The 15,527-nt window shown below is 43.5% G+C and overlaps 1 protein-coding gene across 1 annotated transcript in view; it reads right to left on the bottom strand.

Moving 5' to 3' along the window:
• Positions 1-15,527, bottom strand: part of LOC138487325 (uncharacterized) — a 2,513,852-nt gene that overhangs the window by 439,302 nt on the left and 2,059,023 nt on the right. The window contains exons 83-84 of the mRNA XM_069613924.1: positions 10,582-10,727; positions 377-464 (exon numbers count right to left, since the gene is read on the bottom strand). Coding sequence (XP_069470025.1) covers positions 377-464; positions 10,582-10,727 — 234 coding nt within the window. The remainder of the gene's footprint in view (positions 1-376; positions 465-10,581; positions 10,728-15,527) is intronic.

Raw genomic sequence — 15,527 nt, 5'->3', positions numbered from 1 at the left:
GAGGGTCCTAACAGGTAACTTATGCAACATTTGGTGCAGATTTGTGAAACGGTGTGGAATTGTTTAAGGAACAATGCTTCGCTAAGCCACAAACCCACAAACAAATTTGAATTTTTGCCGAAATCCAGGGAAAGGGGTGTGGTTTCCAAATGTCATGTAGCTAGTAAGGTCTGGCGGTTGTTAAAAGCTAACAATGAAATGTTTGGTGCAGAATGGTGAAATGTGTGGAATTGTAGAAGGAACAGCGCTTTGCACCACAAACCCATACATAACATTTGACATATATATATATATATATATATTTATTTATATATAGATTCATTTAACAGTGTTTTCACTTTAAATACACAAAACTATACAATTGCATCCATTTTACCTTTTTCAGTGGTTTCATGAGGTAGATTCTGTAAATCAGGATAATCAGTGTTGTACCATTCTTCCCACAATGAGGATTTTTCTGCAACCTATTAAAAACAATGGAGACTACATTAAGATCCTTTACCTAAAATTAACATGTTTTGTGAGGAATGTTACCCAAAACAGATGTTAGGGAGGTTGCCGGACAATGAAAACACTAGGCCATTAAATGATCAAAACTATTAGCTACGAACTATGAGGCAGGTGCTTAATGTGACACAAGGACGTCTCCCATTGCTCCGCCCACTGCAGTAACTAAACCTCACTTGCTAAGAAAACTAGTTAAATGCTACAGTTAGGGGCAGTTTGCCATGCCTAGCACAGTACAATAGCACACACTGACTCAGGCTTCAAGCACAACCAGTTCTCATGTGCACCCCCTTACCATCATCAGTGTCATGGGGTCAATGCACATCAGGGCCACATTTTGTTCAAATTTGCCATAGTATTTATTTCATTTTCATTGCAGCATACCTTGAACAGCTATATATTTTGCTGTTTGCACGAGAATGGGAAAGTTCTGTAAAACAACTCCTGTGTCTACGTGCGCAGACACAGTATTGAGGACATTGTGAATACTTATCATATAGTTTTATGCTTGATGAATTTATCTGGTAAACCCCAAACCACCCACATTTCTGCAGATTCAGGCAGATTGAACTCTCCAGAACTACCTTGGAGGGATTGGCAGGATATTCCAAGAGAGTTTAGCCCTGCAAGTTATAAAAGGGAACCATTGTTGGAGTTCATGACCAGTCTTGTACGTACAATGAGGTGGTTGTTAGGGGGGTTTATGGAGAAGTGGAACATTGAAATAGGACTAAGCAAAGTGAGAGGTAGAGCATGGAAAGAGGATAGAATCTTTTTTTAAATGAAAACCGCAGATTTTTTTGTATGAAGGCAGGTGATTACCCATCAATGGCTGCAACTGAAGCTGCCAAATTCTGGTGACTACTCGGGAGGAGAGACTTCCAGGGACAAATTTGCATTCATACACATTTTTGACATTTCTTGTCAGTGACTACAAGGGAGGAAAAAGATTACTGAGTTGTTTAAATTTAAGCCTTTCTGCTCAGTCACATTACCTGTTACAGTTTGTTTAAACTTATGTGAAAACCTTCAAGCCCACTAAAGTTGGTCTCTCAGAGCCCATTAGCAATAGTGTTCTGGAAGACCCTCTTAGCCGCGCATCAACCCTTTTATTCACTTTTTTTTAAAAAAATGTGTTTTTATTGGCATGTATTTTTTCAAAAACATAAACTACCCCTTGTTCCCCCACCCCAACCCTCCATAGTCCCTCCATCCCACGCCCCTAACGGCTGCTCATCTTTTAATTTCAACCAATCTACTTTCTACCATGTACTTAGTTCAATCATCAAAACAAGTCCAATAAACAGATTCTTTGCGGACACCAGTTTAGTTGGTAATCTCGATAATCTTTGTAGGTGATTAGTTTGGGTATACATTTTCTAACTGCTCATATTTAAGTAAATATTTTTGCATCTATGTTGAGGAGAGCTATGGGTTGGTATGAACCACATTGTGTCCTATCTTTATTAGGCTTAGGGAATAGCACTTCTTTTGCTTCTTCCATAGTCTCAGTGATACTTCCCAAGGTGATAAAAGAATTGTACAATGAGGTAATTACCGGAGTTAATGTGTCTACATATGTCTTGTAAAGCAGTGCCGGATAACCATCTGGTCCTGGAGCCTTATTGAGTGGTAGTGATCTAATTGCTGCACATACCTCCTCTGGAGTAATATCGCCTTCAACCCCTCTCTTTCCCCAGGGTCAAGTTTATTCAAGTGACACTGCTTCAGGTATTCTCCTGTGCTTCTGCATCTGGGGAATCGGTAGTATATAATGCAGAGTAATACTCGCACTAAGTCTTCCGACTTTGAACTAAAGGTACCCAATCCTGTTTTAATGCAAACAATGGCCTTTGCTTCCTCCTTTTTCCTCACTTGCCGCGTTATTGTTTGGTCTACTTTGTTCACCTTAATATAGTACCATTGTTTTAAAAATAGTATGGACTTCTCTGCTTGCCTAGTTTGTAATAGCGATAGTTGCCCCTTAATGTGCGTACATTCTCTCCTCAAGGTCACTCCTCCACCCGTTTCCATTTTACTCATTACCCCCTTCAATTGTGATTCCAACTGACTTTGTATTGCAGTGAGTTGCTTTTCTCTGAGAACCTTCCTTGCAATTAACTCACCCCACATAGTCACTTTGAAGGCGTCCCATATAGTTTGTTCCTGTATTCCCAGGGTCCTATTTGTTAAAAAAAAAAACTCCCCAATATTACCCCGTATATTGCTATATAAGTGGTTTGGGAATTTTCAATTCCAGGGCCCTGGCCAACCCCGTTCTTGCTGTATGTCTATCGATGTGGGAGCATGATATGACAAACTAATGCGCCCAAGGTCCATTTTACGTACTTGCTCCAATAATGTTGCTCACACCCATATATAATAGATTCAGGAGAACAATCGATGAACATGCAAATAGAACATATAGCCTCTAGTTCCCTTTTGTTTTTCCTTCCAGGAATCTACCAGCACTAGTCGGGTCATACATGCTCCAAGTTTTCGTGCGGGGCCCTACTAAATGACATTTGCTGTAGTGCTTCCATCCAACAACGGGTCCCATGCTACATTAAAATCTTCTGTTATAATAATTTGTCCCAATGCGAAATGATCAAGCTTTTTCAATACCTCCCACAAAAATCCATCTTGGCCCACATTAGGCACATATAGAGTGGCTATTGTATACCATGAACCCCCCTGTCTGAATTTAGAAAAACGATATATCTACCATCCTTATCCACTTCTCTCGCAGTTATTTTCAGTCCTGCTTGCCTGTTATATGCTTTAAGGGCCCCTCCCATGTTCACCTTATTATTAGATTGCAGTATATGGGGTACCCTTTAATCCTTATTTTTGTACTCTTATTTGCATATGTGGGTCTCTTATAGCGCCACAATATCTGGTTTTCCCCTCCCTAGGATTTTGTCTACCTTGCATTATTTAACTGAGGAATTTAGGCCCCATACAATCAGTGACAGGAGTTGAAGCTTTGCTTATGCCCCATAAAATTTTTGACAGATTATTTCCTTAGCAGCCGTCGCCCCACCTCCAGCCCTTTATCCCCAAAACCCAAACCCTCCGCCCTCCCCCCCAATATTCTCCAGTCGGACTCAACCCTCCCCCCTCCATGCAACAGACCATGGAGGCTGAGTCTCGTTATGCACCTGGAGACAAAATGTGCGGGTCTGCTAGGACCCATACCCTCCCGAATTCCAAGTGCTGGGATCACCTCACACCTACCACGGCACCACCGCCCCACCCCCTGGGTAAGTAATCTCCTTTTTCCTCAAATATTCCACAATATGCCCCCTCCGCTCAACGCCCCAAGTATATTGTACTTATTTATCCTCCCAGAAGGGTTGGGCTGCCCATTATTTACCCAATCCAGACAGAACCTTCTTCTTCAATGGCAGCTTGCATACTTTCCTCCATTCCCATTGTTTAGTCTTTAATGTCTCTCTTGACGCACTCATATCCTGTTGCTCGCCCCCATTTTCCTCAATTTTCATAATCCTAAATCCTTCTTCACAAGAGGTGATGCGATGTTGACGTCCCTCCCGGGAAAACAATAATCCAAATGGGAATGTCTATCTGTAGCATATTTGAGCCTGCATCAGGTCTTTAACCACCAGCCTCATCAATCTATGCTTCACCAAAGTGGACTGCGCTAAATCTTGGTATTACTGTATTTCAACCCCATTCACGTTGATGGGATTTGCCTTTCTTGCCGCTTGAAAAATCTCCTCCCTTTGTCCATATCGCTGGAGTGTGGTTACTACATCGAGGGGTCTGGTACCGGCTTATACTCTTCTAGGACCCACACGATGAATGCAGTCCAGGAGTATCTCTTCTCCAGTCTCCAGTTACAGTAAGTCGGCAAAAACTCTTTGCATCGTGTCTTTCGAATCTTGATCCTCTACTTCTTCTGAGAGTTCTTTAACCCTAATGTTGATGCTCCTTGAACAATTTTCAAGGTCTTCCATCTGGTTCTATAAGTTTTGTGTGGCTGTTGCAAGTTGGTCGGTTAAAACATCTGTTTTGCGGATATCATCTGCCAGCTCCTGAATGGAATTTTTGGTAAAATCAAGTTGCTCCCCCACTGCAGCAATATCCCCTTTCACCTCCTGCAAGGATGGAGCCAGCTGCGCTCTGATCATACTCAGCTGTGACTGTAGGGTCTCTGTCAACTGATCACTAAAGGCTTTAAAAAATTGCTGTAACACTTCTTTAGTTACCTCTTGTCCAGTTGACCATATTGGGGACCCTCTTGAGATCTCTTGTTTCTGAGGAATTTGTTCTTCTGCCGACCCTGACTCTCCCTCCTTCCTCCAGAGCTTTGACAGTGACCCATCTTGCTGTTTCTTTGCCCCTTTAGGAGTAGGGCCCCTTCCTTGGATTATTTGGGTCTGTTTCTCGACATTTTTAGGGATGTGTGAGGGTGACTTTCTTGTCCCCACTGTGGTCAGTTCTTCTAGGGGGATCTCAGTCCTTTGTCCTTATGTTAACCAATTCTGAAGAATATCACACAGTCCAGTCCAACTGCACTTTTGCACTCTATTTGGTCACCAATAGGCCTTTTCATGTATTATGCCATGCCAGTCCAGTGTCCAACAGCCCTTTTTCTGCTGCCTGTAACAGTTTCTTTTTTACCCCCTGTGCCTTTATTCACATATTCCACCTCCCTCGATCCCCATTCACTGCACTCTTCAATCTGCTCCGGGTGCCTCAGTAGGCGATGCAGTCATTTGCCAGGCAACAAAGCCAGCTGTGCTATGCAACGCAGTCCAAACCCCTCCTCTACCAGCTGTGGAGAGGGGGGTTAGGCCGGTCCTCCGTGACCCCTCTTAAAACACATTTTCAAAATGACACGATTGGGCGGGGCATTGCTTATTTCTGATGCTATACCATTTCCAATCCACCAGAATCCGCTACGATCATGACTTCCTTGGGTTCTAAAGTGAACGTTGGGTCACTTCATAACATCATCCTCTCCCTAGCTGGTTTCCTGATGCTACATTTTCATTGCTTTTGGCGGTACCGGGCGGGAGCTCACTCCTCACGATGCGAGCATCCCGGGATCAATCTTGGAATCCATTTTCTTCTCTTTAGCAGCTAAACAAACCCTGCAGAGAACCAGTGATTGAGTTGGGTCTTTTATATGGCTGCTGTAACTCCCTGAAAATTCTAGGGACCTGATTGGCCTGTCAATTCTCCTGGAGAGGTTTGTTGGTTCAGAATTGCTCACCAAACTCGAACATGCATGCCAAACTAAAGCATGAGTTTGAGCGCTATTTGGGAGTGCCTGCAAATTTCCAAGAACTCACAAATCTGTTGAATCCTAAATATGGGACTTAGTTTGGTAGGCAATTTCAGTGAGGTGGTAGTCAACCAAGGCTTTATTATACAGAAATACACACAGTTTCTGTTTTTTGCCCGCCCTTAACTCTAGAATATCAACTGATTAAGCTTGAGTAACAGAAGTAATAATGCAAACTGTTAAGTGGGTATTCACGTATGTCACAGATTCTTAAAGAATAATGCCATAGGAATCCCTGGCATCTAAAAGAGATGATTAGAGGCTTCTGGTATTGTTTGACATGCCACGCCTATCTGGATCCACACACCCATGCTTTGTGGTAGCACTGTCATTTTTGGTTCCCCCACAACTTTTACCCACCTAGTAAATGTACCATTTACTCACTAGTGTGCCTGCTCACTGTGTACATTGACTAATTGACCAGAAGATATCCCGTTTTGGATTGCTGACCACACACAAACATATACCTAGTGTCATTTCCTCAGAGTGCAATTTTGAAACCGTTTTCTTTTTTTTTTGTCTAGACCCCATTTTGCTATTTACCACACACAATGCAAAGGGAGAAAACAGTGTCCAAAGTGGACACCTGGCTCACAGCTTTGTGTCAATATGGACATTGACCGGGCAAAACCTGAAGCTATGGTCCTTGAGCCACACTTATGTGTCCTTGTCTTTGGCACAGGGCCCTAAGTATTTGTATGTATTTAGATGACAGGGATGTCAATTTCGGCCAGCAATGCCTTACAATATTGCATTTACAGATGGGGGAAGCATTCCCAGGAAGGCTGCCTGTACAATAGCATAAAGATGAGAACATATAGTGACCATGTTTAGGAGGGGGTAAAATATTGGGATATTTACCAGGAACAAAACAAAACAAACAGAAAGAAAATGATATAAGAAAACAAGCGACTTACAAAGGTAACATTAAGCTAAGAGGGCAAGTGCTTTAAACTAAAGAGGAGCACTATTTAAATATACCCATTTACATTGTAACGTTCACTAAAGGCAGTGGTGGGATTAGGTTCGGAGGATGGGGGAGAGGGTGCAAGTAAATGAAGAGATCCACAGTTGGGCTGGATGTGATTGTTATGGGCAGTGGGTTTCCGAAGGAGCGGGATGAACAGGAAGAAAGAGGGGAAGCGAGAGGAGGCACAAGGAGGGTATGGGATAGTGAGGTTGAGTGCAGAGGAGGATTGGAAAGAAGCAGATTTTGAGAAAACTGAGATACATTCAGACAGGTACTGAGGGTGGACCATTTACAGCTTTGTAGACTAGGTGAAAGAACGTAAAAAGAGAGTGGCTGTGCATGGAGAACCATCATTTTGTTGGTAGGTAGAAGTGGGGAAGGATCAGAATAGGTTCTAGAGAATGCAAGTAGCAAAGTTGAGGACTTTGTCTAGAGGGAGGAAGAAGTAGAGAGGAAAGCCAATGAGTAGGCTTGAGCAGCTGTCTAGTTTACTGAGTAGGATGGTAGAGGTTAAACCTTTTGTACAGTGGTTAGTAAGAAAAGGGTGACGTGTCCCAATGTTGAGCAAGGTAATAGGAGCAGCAGATGCAGCGCTAGTGAATTATTGCAGTCGTAGGTCGCTATCAAAGTGGACCTAAAGATTGCAAGCCTTGGATAAGGTAACAAGAAGGTGAGGTGGGAAGGATATGGGAAGGGGAGGGTAGGGATTGCATTGTAAGTTGGGAGAAAGATGACCAGCAGAGAAACATCCAGTGACAAATTGCAGTACCACAGTTCACAATCCGTTCCAAGATGGCTGGAGTGAAGGAGGGAAAGAGAAACATATTTGAGTGTCATCAGCAACAAGGTGACCGCGATACAAGGACTGATCATTCCGTGACACCTATAGGGAGAGGAATGGGATCAGTGGTTTGATAATTCCAAGAGATTTTATAAGATCAACCTTCCGGGTAGGAGGCGATCTAGACAAGAGCAGATTTGTGAAACCCAAAGTCCTGAAGTGTGAGAAGGAGAGATGGGGGTTGACAATGTCGAAAGTAGAAGAAAGGTCCAAAAGGATCAGTATAAAAGAGAGATTGGAATGATGAGCACTAAAGAGAAAATTGGAGCCATGCCAGAGTACAGTCTTGTGTTAGGGCTTATGTGAGGACTTCCCCTTTGCTCCCTGGGAGACTGCGGCAGCCTCGGTGGACCCGCCGTTAACTGGGTGCCACTGATAATCCTTGGAGAGCATAACATTAGGGATCCTATTTATCCGGCCCCACATGATCATCCTTCAAGTTACTATGGTAATGATAATGCTAGTTTACAGGCATTTCACAAGGCTGCTGTGTGTGACAAAGTCCCTTCTCTGAATGCAGCGCTAGTGTTTTCCAAGATGGCCGCCGGGGGAATGCTCAGTGATTCCAGAGCACGCACATGCATAAAATGGGCAGGGAAACAAGCAAGCCATAGCTTGCAAACTGCATTTTCCCAGGAGATCCCGACCGCTTGTGTATCTTCAGTTACCCAGATTAGGTATTTAGCCAGGTAAGACGAGGGCTTTCCTTGCCGTGTTTTTTTGACTTTTCGTTCTGGGTCTTTTTTGTTCTACGCTTATACTGTTTCCAGCAGTAACACAGAGAGTGCTTGTATTCCTTTTGCTCCATCTGAGCTACAAGTTATATGCACACAGACATGGATATAATTGTCTCAGTTTACTTTGATTCAAAGCAGAATAGAAATTAAGGAGTGCTTCTGATAATATGCTATCAACTCCTCGCATTGCCTTGCTGCAGTTTACGTACTGTAGGTACTATAGAACACATCCTGTGCCACAAACAGGATTACACAAATAGATGGTTCAGGAAAGACACAACAGGAAGACAGTTATTCCTGTGTGCCACTAATCTTTAAACAAGTCCTGATTACTTTGTTTGGTCACATAACTAAATGCTTCCTTGTTGTCACCTCACACAGCTCCTGTGTTGGTGATCCTGATGGGGATAAGAAAAGGGACGCAACTAATAAGTTTCCCCTGCCTTGATTAGTTGTTGATCATCCTGTCAACTATTCAGGACGGGGATAAGTAACCTTGGCAGAGGTTGACAAATTCTATGGTTCCCAATAACATTCACATGCATCTATGACCAGGAGACCGGACATCTTGGTGGAGTGTTTACTAAGAAAGCAAGAGGTGTATTTCCAAGGCCATTATCCTCAAGGTACTTAGTTATCCAGTTGAAGACCATCCGCTCAAGGACTTCTGGATAATGGGAAAGGAGAGAAACAGTGATAATTTGATGGGATCTTAGGGTTAGCAGAGGGTTTCTTCAATGGGGTAAGACAGTAGCAGATTTGCAGGAGGCAGGGAAGAGTCCATCTGAGAGAGTGAGGCCAAACAGTTCAAAGAGATTGATTGAGGCTACATCTGACCGTTTTGGGAGCAAAGGGGTCAAATGGAGCCAAGATTGGTTGGCACTGTGAAGGATGGGTGCTAATTCAGTCGGAGAGTTAGGGAAGAGGTAGTCAAGAGTAGAAGAGGGACGGGAGAGAGGTGGTGGACATAACAAAGGTTGCGGAGGGAGGGAACGGAGGATTGTGACAGTGTCACACATTTTAGATATCATAAAGGAAAAGTAGTGAGCAAAGTCATTAGCAGAAAAGGAGGATAGATATTGGTTTGTCAGGTGTGAGCAAAGATTGTAGGGTAGATGATAAAGGTTTGTGGGGGTGATTACAAATGGGGAAGACTAGGTTTGGTGAGTAGGAGGATTTGGCAGAGTCCACTGCATGGGTTAGGGCAGCAATGGAATGTGTGTAGGCTAGGAATAGGGTAGGTATTCACAATTTGTACCAGCATCGCAGGTCCTGGCACATATTTGTTTTGAGGGTCTGAATTTCAGAGTGATGCAAGGCTGAGCACAGGGACAGGAAGGTGTGATTGTGCAAGCAGGATATTGTTGGTCAAATTGTGTCATAAGTGCCTAGTTAAAGTCAGAGAAAGCACAGTCAATGTAAGAGGCATTAATTGGTGAAAGAGATAGAAGAGAGGTCCTCACATGATTATGTTAAGGGGAAATAGAGTATTGCTGAATCGCCTCAGTCACTGAAGAGGGGGTACAAGGAGTAGAAATTGGAGAGACTGAGATGTTAAAGTGAACAATGGAGGAATCAGAGAAAGAGGGGTACATTGTGAGGTCAGAGGAGAACAGTGAATTAGAGAAAAAGACAAAGTCAAGAGAGTTCCCACATCAGACCTCAGCCCCAGTGTTCTTAGCTTCACTTCCAAACTCGTTAAACCTGATGTTACTCTGGTATGGAGTGTCAGAGGCACAGGTCAAGACAAGAGTCCCCTCCCTCCATCCATTGTCACTCAATTAAATCTGCGTTGTTGGTGGAAGGAGTAGTTTATTTCCTTTACTTTTCCATCACCTCATCTTTTTCCTTGAAATTTGGTAGGAACAGTGGTGGTGACGAGTGTAACTGCCCTTAGGTTCAGAGCAATGCGATGGGTGGAAAGAGAGGGGAAAGAAAGGGAATGTCTCCGTGATTGGGGGTTGTTTGACACCCCAGAAGGTTCCTAGAACATTGTGATGTGTGATACCAGAATATTCTGATAGCACTATACACTTCCACAGTGGACCAAACAAGCAATAACAGTCCTTTCCCTAGTTCCTTGTTTTCGCCATAAACTCTTTCTAATAATACACAAGTCGGCCTTTCAGCGGGTATAATGCTATTATATGCTAATTACAATCTAAATTCATGAGCAAAAATATATTTAGAAGTGACCTTACAAATAACATACCTGAATGCAGAAACTGTTTAGAGGACCAGGAGCCATGGACAAAACAAGCAAATCTTCCCATCTTTCAGAGGGAAGCCATGAAGGAGGGCTGAGATTCGAACCCATATCAGCTAGCGCAAGAGTCATATTACCATAAGCAGAGCTTCCTGCAAAGACAATGTACATCAATTAGTAAGAACCTTGATAACTTAATGAAGGTTTTACACAATGTGCCTTTTTTAGCATGTACTTACGCCTTTCAGTAAGGTTAGAGTAGATATGGAATCATTTCATAGACAATGCAGAGTTAAACATTGGCAGAATTAATTTAGCCTCAAAAGCATTAATTGCTCAATTGGTACCATGCTGCACTTTTGCATATAGCCCATCAGGCACTTCTCACGACCTTAACATCTGGGAATCGCAAAGATAGTGTAGGGTCAGACATTGTTCAGTGCTTCTCTGTGAATTGTTCACCAATCTTTGTAGTCTGTTATTTGGTATCATTTCATGTGCAGGGACAGAAGCATACGGTGACAGTTTCCTTCGGTTTATTGGACAGTATTTGTATTTCTCATAACAAGCTGTTTGCTACATCCAGGTGCCCACACACACTGTTTATCAATAGCACAGTAAAGTCCTTTAATTTGTTTTCCTTTTATTTATCTCCCTATAGCCTTTTTGGCATCTCCTGCTCCTGCTCCTGTGGGTCTCATGCTCCCTAAAGACCTTGGATGTGTTTCTACCTCCCACCCCCCTGCCGTAGGTGTTCCCTGTGCACCAAGTAAATACGTGTTTTGTCCCAGGGCCTCCTTGAAGTGCTTATTTGTCTGAGTGTTGAGAGTATGGCAATGGGTACGGTATGAAGAGCTCAGTTGTGCAAAGGAAGAACCAGGGGTGGGGCATGAAGAAAGGACTGGGGACTTGCATTGCATTGCCGGGGATGTGCTGGGTGGCTTAAAGTGTGCAGGTCATGACTCAGGGTGGGCACCTCCGGATGTAGGTGATTTGACCCAATCCATGTTTTAGAAAGAGTGAAGTGACCAAATGTTTGTTTTTTATGCGGGCGAGACCCCTGAACCCACCCTCCTTCCCCCTACCTTTATTAATATCCCTTATCCCACTCCCACATATATTTTATTGAAAAGGTTTTTTTTTCGTTAAAAAAATAAAAACAAAAATGTGGACACTTCTTCCTTGAAAACATTGGATTCGGTCACTTCTACGGTATGGGGGCAAAGCATCACTGAGTATGGATAATAATATGCATGGGGAATGTTTCCAAAGTGCTCATGCCTTGAACGAGTTCAGTGATCAGGGCATTAATATCATCCGAAGAGACAATCTTCTTCACCTTCTCCATCTATGTATAATTTTTTCAACAAATGATGTGCCCTAGCCCCAATCACTGATGTCAAATTGTTAGTCCTCATCTAAAGCACATCCAGTAGTTGCAGGGTGCAAAATGGATTTTATAAGCTGAGGCTTTCGTAATAAAGCCTCTTCAGAAACGTTTAGCCCCAGTAAGACCATAGCAATGTTACCCGCCGTCAATATAGAAATTCTAAATCCCACCTCAGATGACCAGTCTCCAATGTTATTGGTGCTGTGCCCAACCTCCACTGCATAACCCAAATGACTGTGGCAGTGTCTGCACAGAAGAGAAATCCGGCACTCTTTCCTCCAGCTCCAAGTCCCAGAAAATCAAAAAGTAGAAATGGGCACTTGTGTCCCTTCTTTGACTTGCCCATACACTGCCACTCCTCTAGGCCTGCAAATTATGCATATGTAAAGGTCCTGTGTCTGGAGTACACTCGCCTCTAACTCATTAAGACACAAGTTTGATTTTTTTAAAGCACAACTGGGCACCCAAGGGATTGTTCACAATTGTGTGAATTAGGCACAATTTACTGCAGTGGCGAGGTGCCTATTTTCATAGCTACACCTGCATTTGTGGCTGCATAAAAGCTCTGTGAATTACCTTAATGTCCCCATTAGACACAACCCATACCTCCAACAATGACGGAAGCACATTTGTTACAATGGTCATTATTATTTTTAGCTGTAAAACGAAACTATTGAATTAGAGTACAGCGCGGGAGAAATGGCATATGAGGGACACGCAGCTTGTAGGTGTTGTTTAGTTATTTACCCACACATTAACTGCCCAAGGCCATGCTAATCCCCATGGCCATCCCCACGCAGTTCCTGTCCCCCGCGCCCAAAACACCTCCTCATGAGAACTCTTTGAGCTTGCTTTAATTAAGCCTTACCATCAAACTTTGCACTTGAAGTGCCAGCCAATGTTTTTTTTCAAATTCGTTTTCTGAGAACGAATTACTTAAAGTTATAAACCTGCTGCTGGCATAATAAAAATGTCTTAACCAGTTCTGCCTTCAGCCACTGGATTTATAAGCACTATGTGTGTCCTTCACACACACAATTCCTGTTAAAACAAACATTGACAAAGCCAACAGTTTCGGCTTGTCTGTACGTATTACACATTTGCCAGCCACTGCTAATAGATGCCCAGGTACTTGCACCATGTTGCACCTATTACCATCAATGGTCAGTTAATACAACTACGGCTGTGCCTGGAAAGTGCCTTTCCCATGCTTACATAAAAGCCAAAACTGTTGGCATTGCCAATGCTTGTTTAATTTAATTTGCGTTTGTGCTTAGCCGTTCAATATATGCCATTCTTACCAATTATCTTCAATTTAAAAATTATATTTTGAAAATATAAACGACTTGCTACCTACAATTGTTCCTTCATTTGGCTCTTTGCCAGAGGTCAACCCAGTCTGTTATGCTCTTCACCAATGTTATGTTACGTGTAATGCCTTACATAAAACATGTGCCTTTTATTAAACATACATAGTTATACATATATGGTATGTGCAGGTGCCAGGGGACAAGCAGATGATGCTTGTGCAATGTGCTTGATGTGGTTGTTAATGAGATCTGGGGTTTTGTAATGTGTCTACAAGCAAAGTCAGGTGTAGATGGTAGAGTTCCACAAACTCTAGACCCTTAACTAAATACATAATATAGAACAACATTTTGCATAATTATGTAAACAGATGCCTCTACACCTGGCTGTTTGCGCAAGAAACGTTTTATTTCTGTATCAAGGCCTTAGGCAACATAGTAATGTCATGTTTATGAATAGAGTTATAATTTGTGAGAGGCTGAGGCTGGTGATATCATCCTCTGCTATGGTGCCGCTGGAGTGAGCATGAAACACACATCATAAAAGAAGACTTTTTGAAAAACATATATTGTCTCGCGAAAACACGTTTAAATAATTATATAAGCATATGGCTGTATAGTAAGCATTTATTTAATTATTTTGGTTGTTTATCAAGCATAAACATAGTGTTGGGGAGTACAGTAACATTGGAGAGGACATCCAATTGCTTAAACATGTTCGAAAATACAAGCTGTGAAAGTCCCTGTAAAATAGACGCAGGGCATGGAAGCCAGCAGCCCCATACAAAGAGACTTCCTTGTGAAGGCCCAAGAAAGCACGAGTAGTCATACTTCAGCAAACCATAATGCATACACCTTATAGTTGAACATAACCCTGTCTACTTGCTAGAAACAGCAACATTTAACATTAAAGTAGGGAAAACAGAGAAGCCTGCTCTCAAATCTTGAAACTAACACTCCCTCGGTCCCCATTCTCCTTGATCTCTCCTCTGCTTTTGACACAGTAAACCAGAAAATCTCGATCATACCTCTCTGTGATACCTTGGGAATCACAGGTCAGGATCTGGCATGGTTAACCTCCTTTCTCTCCGACCGCCCATGCCAATTGGAACTCAGAGCCTTTCTCTCGACTATCGGTCTCTCAACCTGCAGCGTTCCCCAGGGATGAAACCTTTCCTCCAGTTATTCAACTTCTATATGGCTACTTTGGCACGTGTGATCGCCCATTTCACCTCAAACTTCCAATGTTACGCGGATGACACTGAACTATACTTCACCTTACCCGCAGCCGCCTCCTCTTCCTTGCTCATATCCGACTGTCTATCTGCTACTCAGTCATGGTGTGCTGCAAACGACCTCTGCCTCAACGGCAGTAAGACTGAGATCGTTTGAATTGGGACCCCTGTTCCCGCTTTCCATCTTTCACTCTGACAGGACTCCTTTGGCACCGTGCCCGCACCCACCTGCAAGGCCAGAAACCTTGGGGTCATCTTTGACTCCACTCTCTCCTTCTCCTCTCACATTTCGGACATCTCAAAAAAGTCTACCTATCAGCTATACCTCCTCAGAGGCACTCTACCTTTTCTCACTTTACCCCAGCAGCTCCCTGTCTCCAGAGCCTTGGTTCTCTCCAGGCTGGACTATTGCAACAGCCTCTTCATCAATCTCCCTGCTTCTACCCTACACCCTCTGCAACTCCTCCAGAGAACAGTACCGCAAGACGTATCTTTGACCACAAGGATAGGGACCGCATCTCTCCAGCACTGAAATCCCTTCACTGGCTCCCTGTGGCTGCAAGGATCAAGTTCAAGGCCCTCTGCATTGTCCACAAAGCTTTCTGGGGCCTAGGACCTACCTACCTGCAACAGTGCCTACCTAAATTCTGTCCCTCACAAGCCCTCCACTCATCTACCTCCAACCTTCTCTGAGCGAGCTGGGTCTCCAAGCAGAGATTTGGAGGGAGATCCTTATCCTCAGCAGGTGCCTCCCTCTGAAGCACCCTCCCTGCCACCCTCCATCTTGAGCCTGATCTTCTTAAGTTCCAGGAACCTCTCAAGACCTTCCTCCTTCTTCTTCTCCTCCTCCTCCTTCTCTCTTCCTCTACCCTGCTAACCTAGCTCTTTGCTCTTTCCATCTCTCCCTCCTCTTCCCTACAGCTCGCAGACTGGCTCCCTGGTGTACCTCAGAGTCTCACAGGTTCCGGGAACCCCCGCCAGTCCTCACTGCACTTGGCTCAGGGCTCTGCACCCCACCCT

The sequence above is a fragment of the Ambystoma mexicanum genome, chromosome 9 (genome assembly GCF_040938575.1).
Source record: "Ambystoma mexicanum isolate Mex_15411 chromosome 9, UKY_AmexF1_1, whole genome shotgun sequence".
NCBI classification, from domain to species: Eukaryota; Metazoa; Chordata; class Amphibia; order Caudata; family Ambystomatidae; genus Ambystoma; species Ambystoma mexicanum.
Note: the sequence above shows the minus strand (reverse complement) of the source record. Positions and strands in the feature narration are given on the sequence as shown.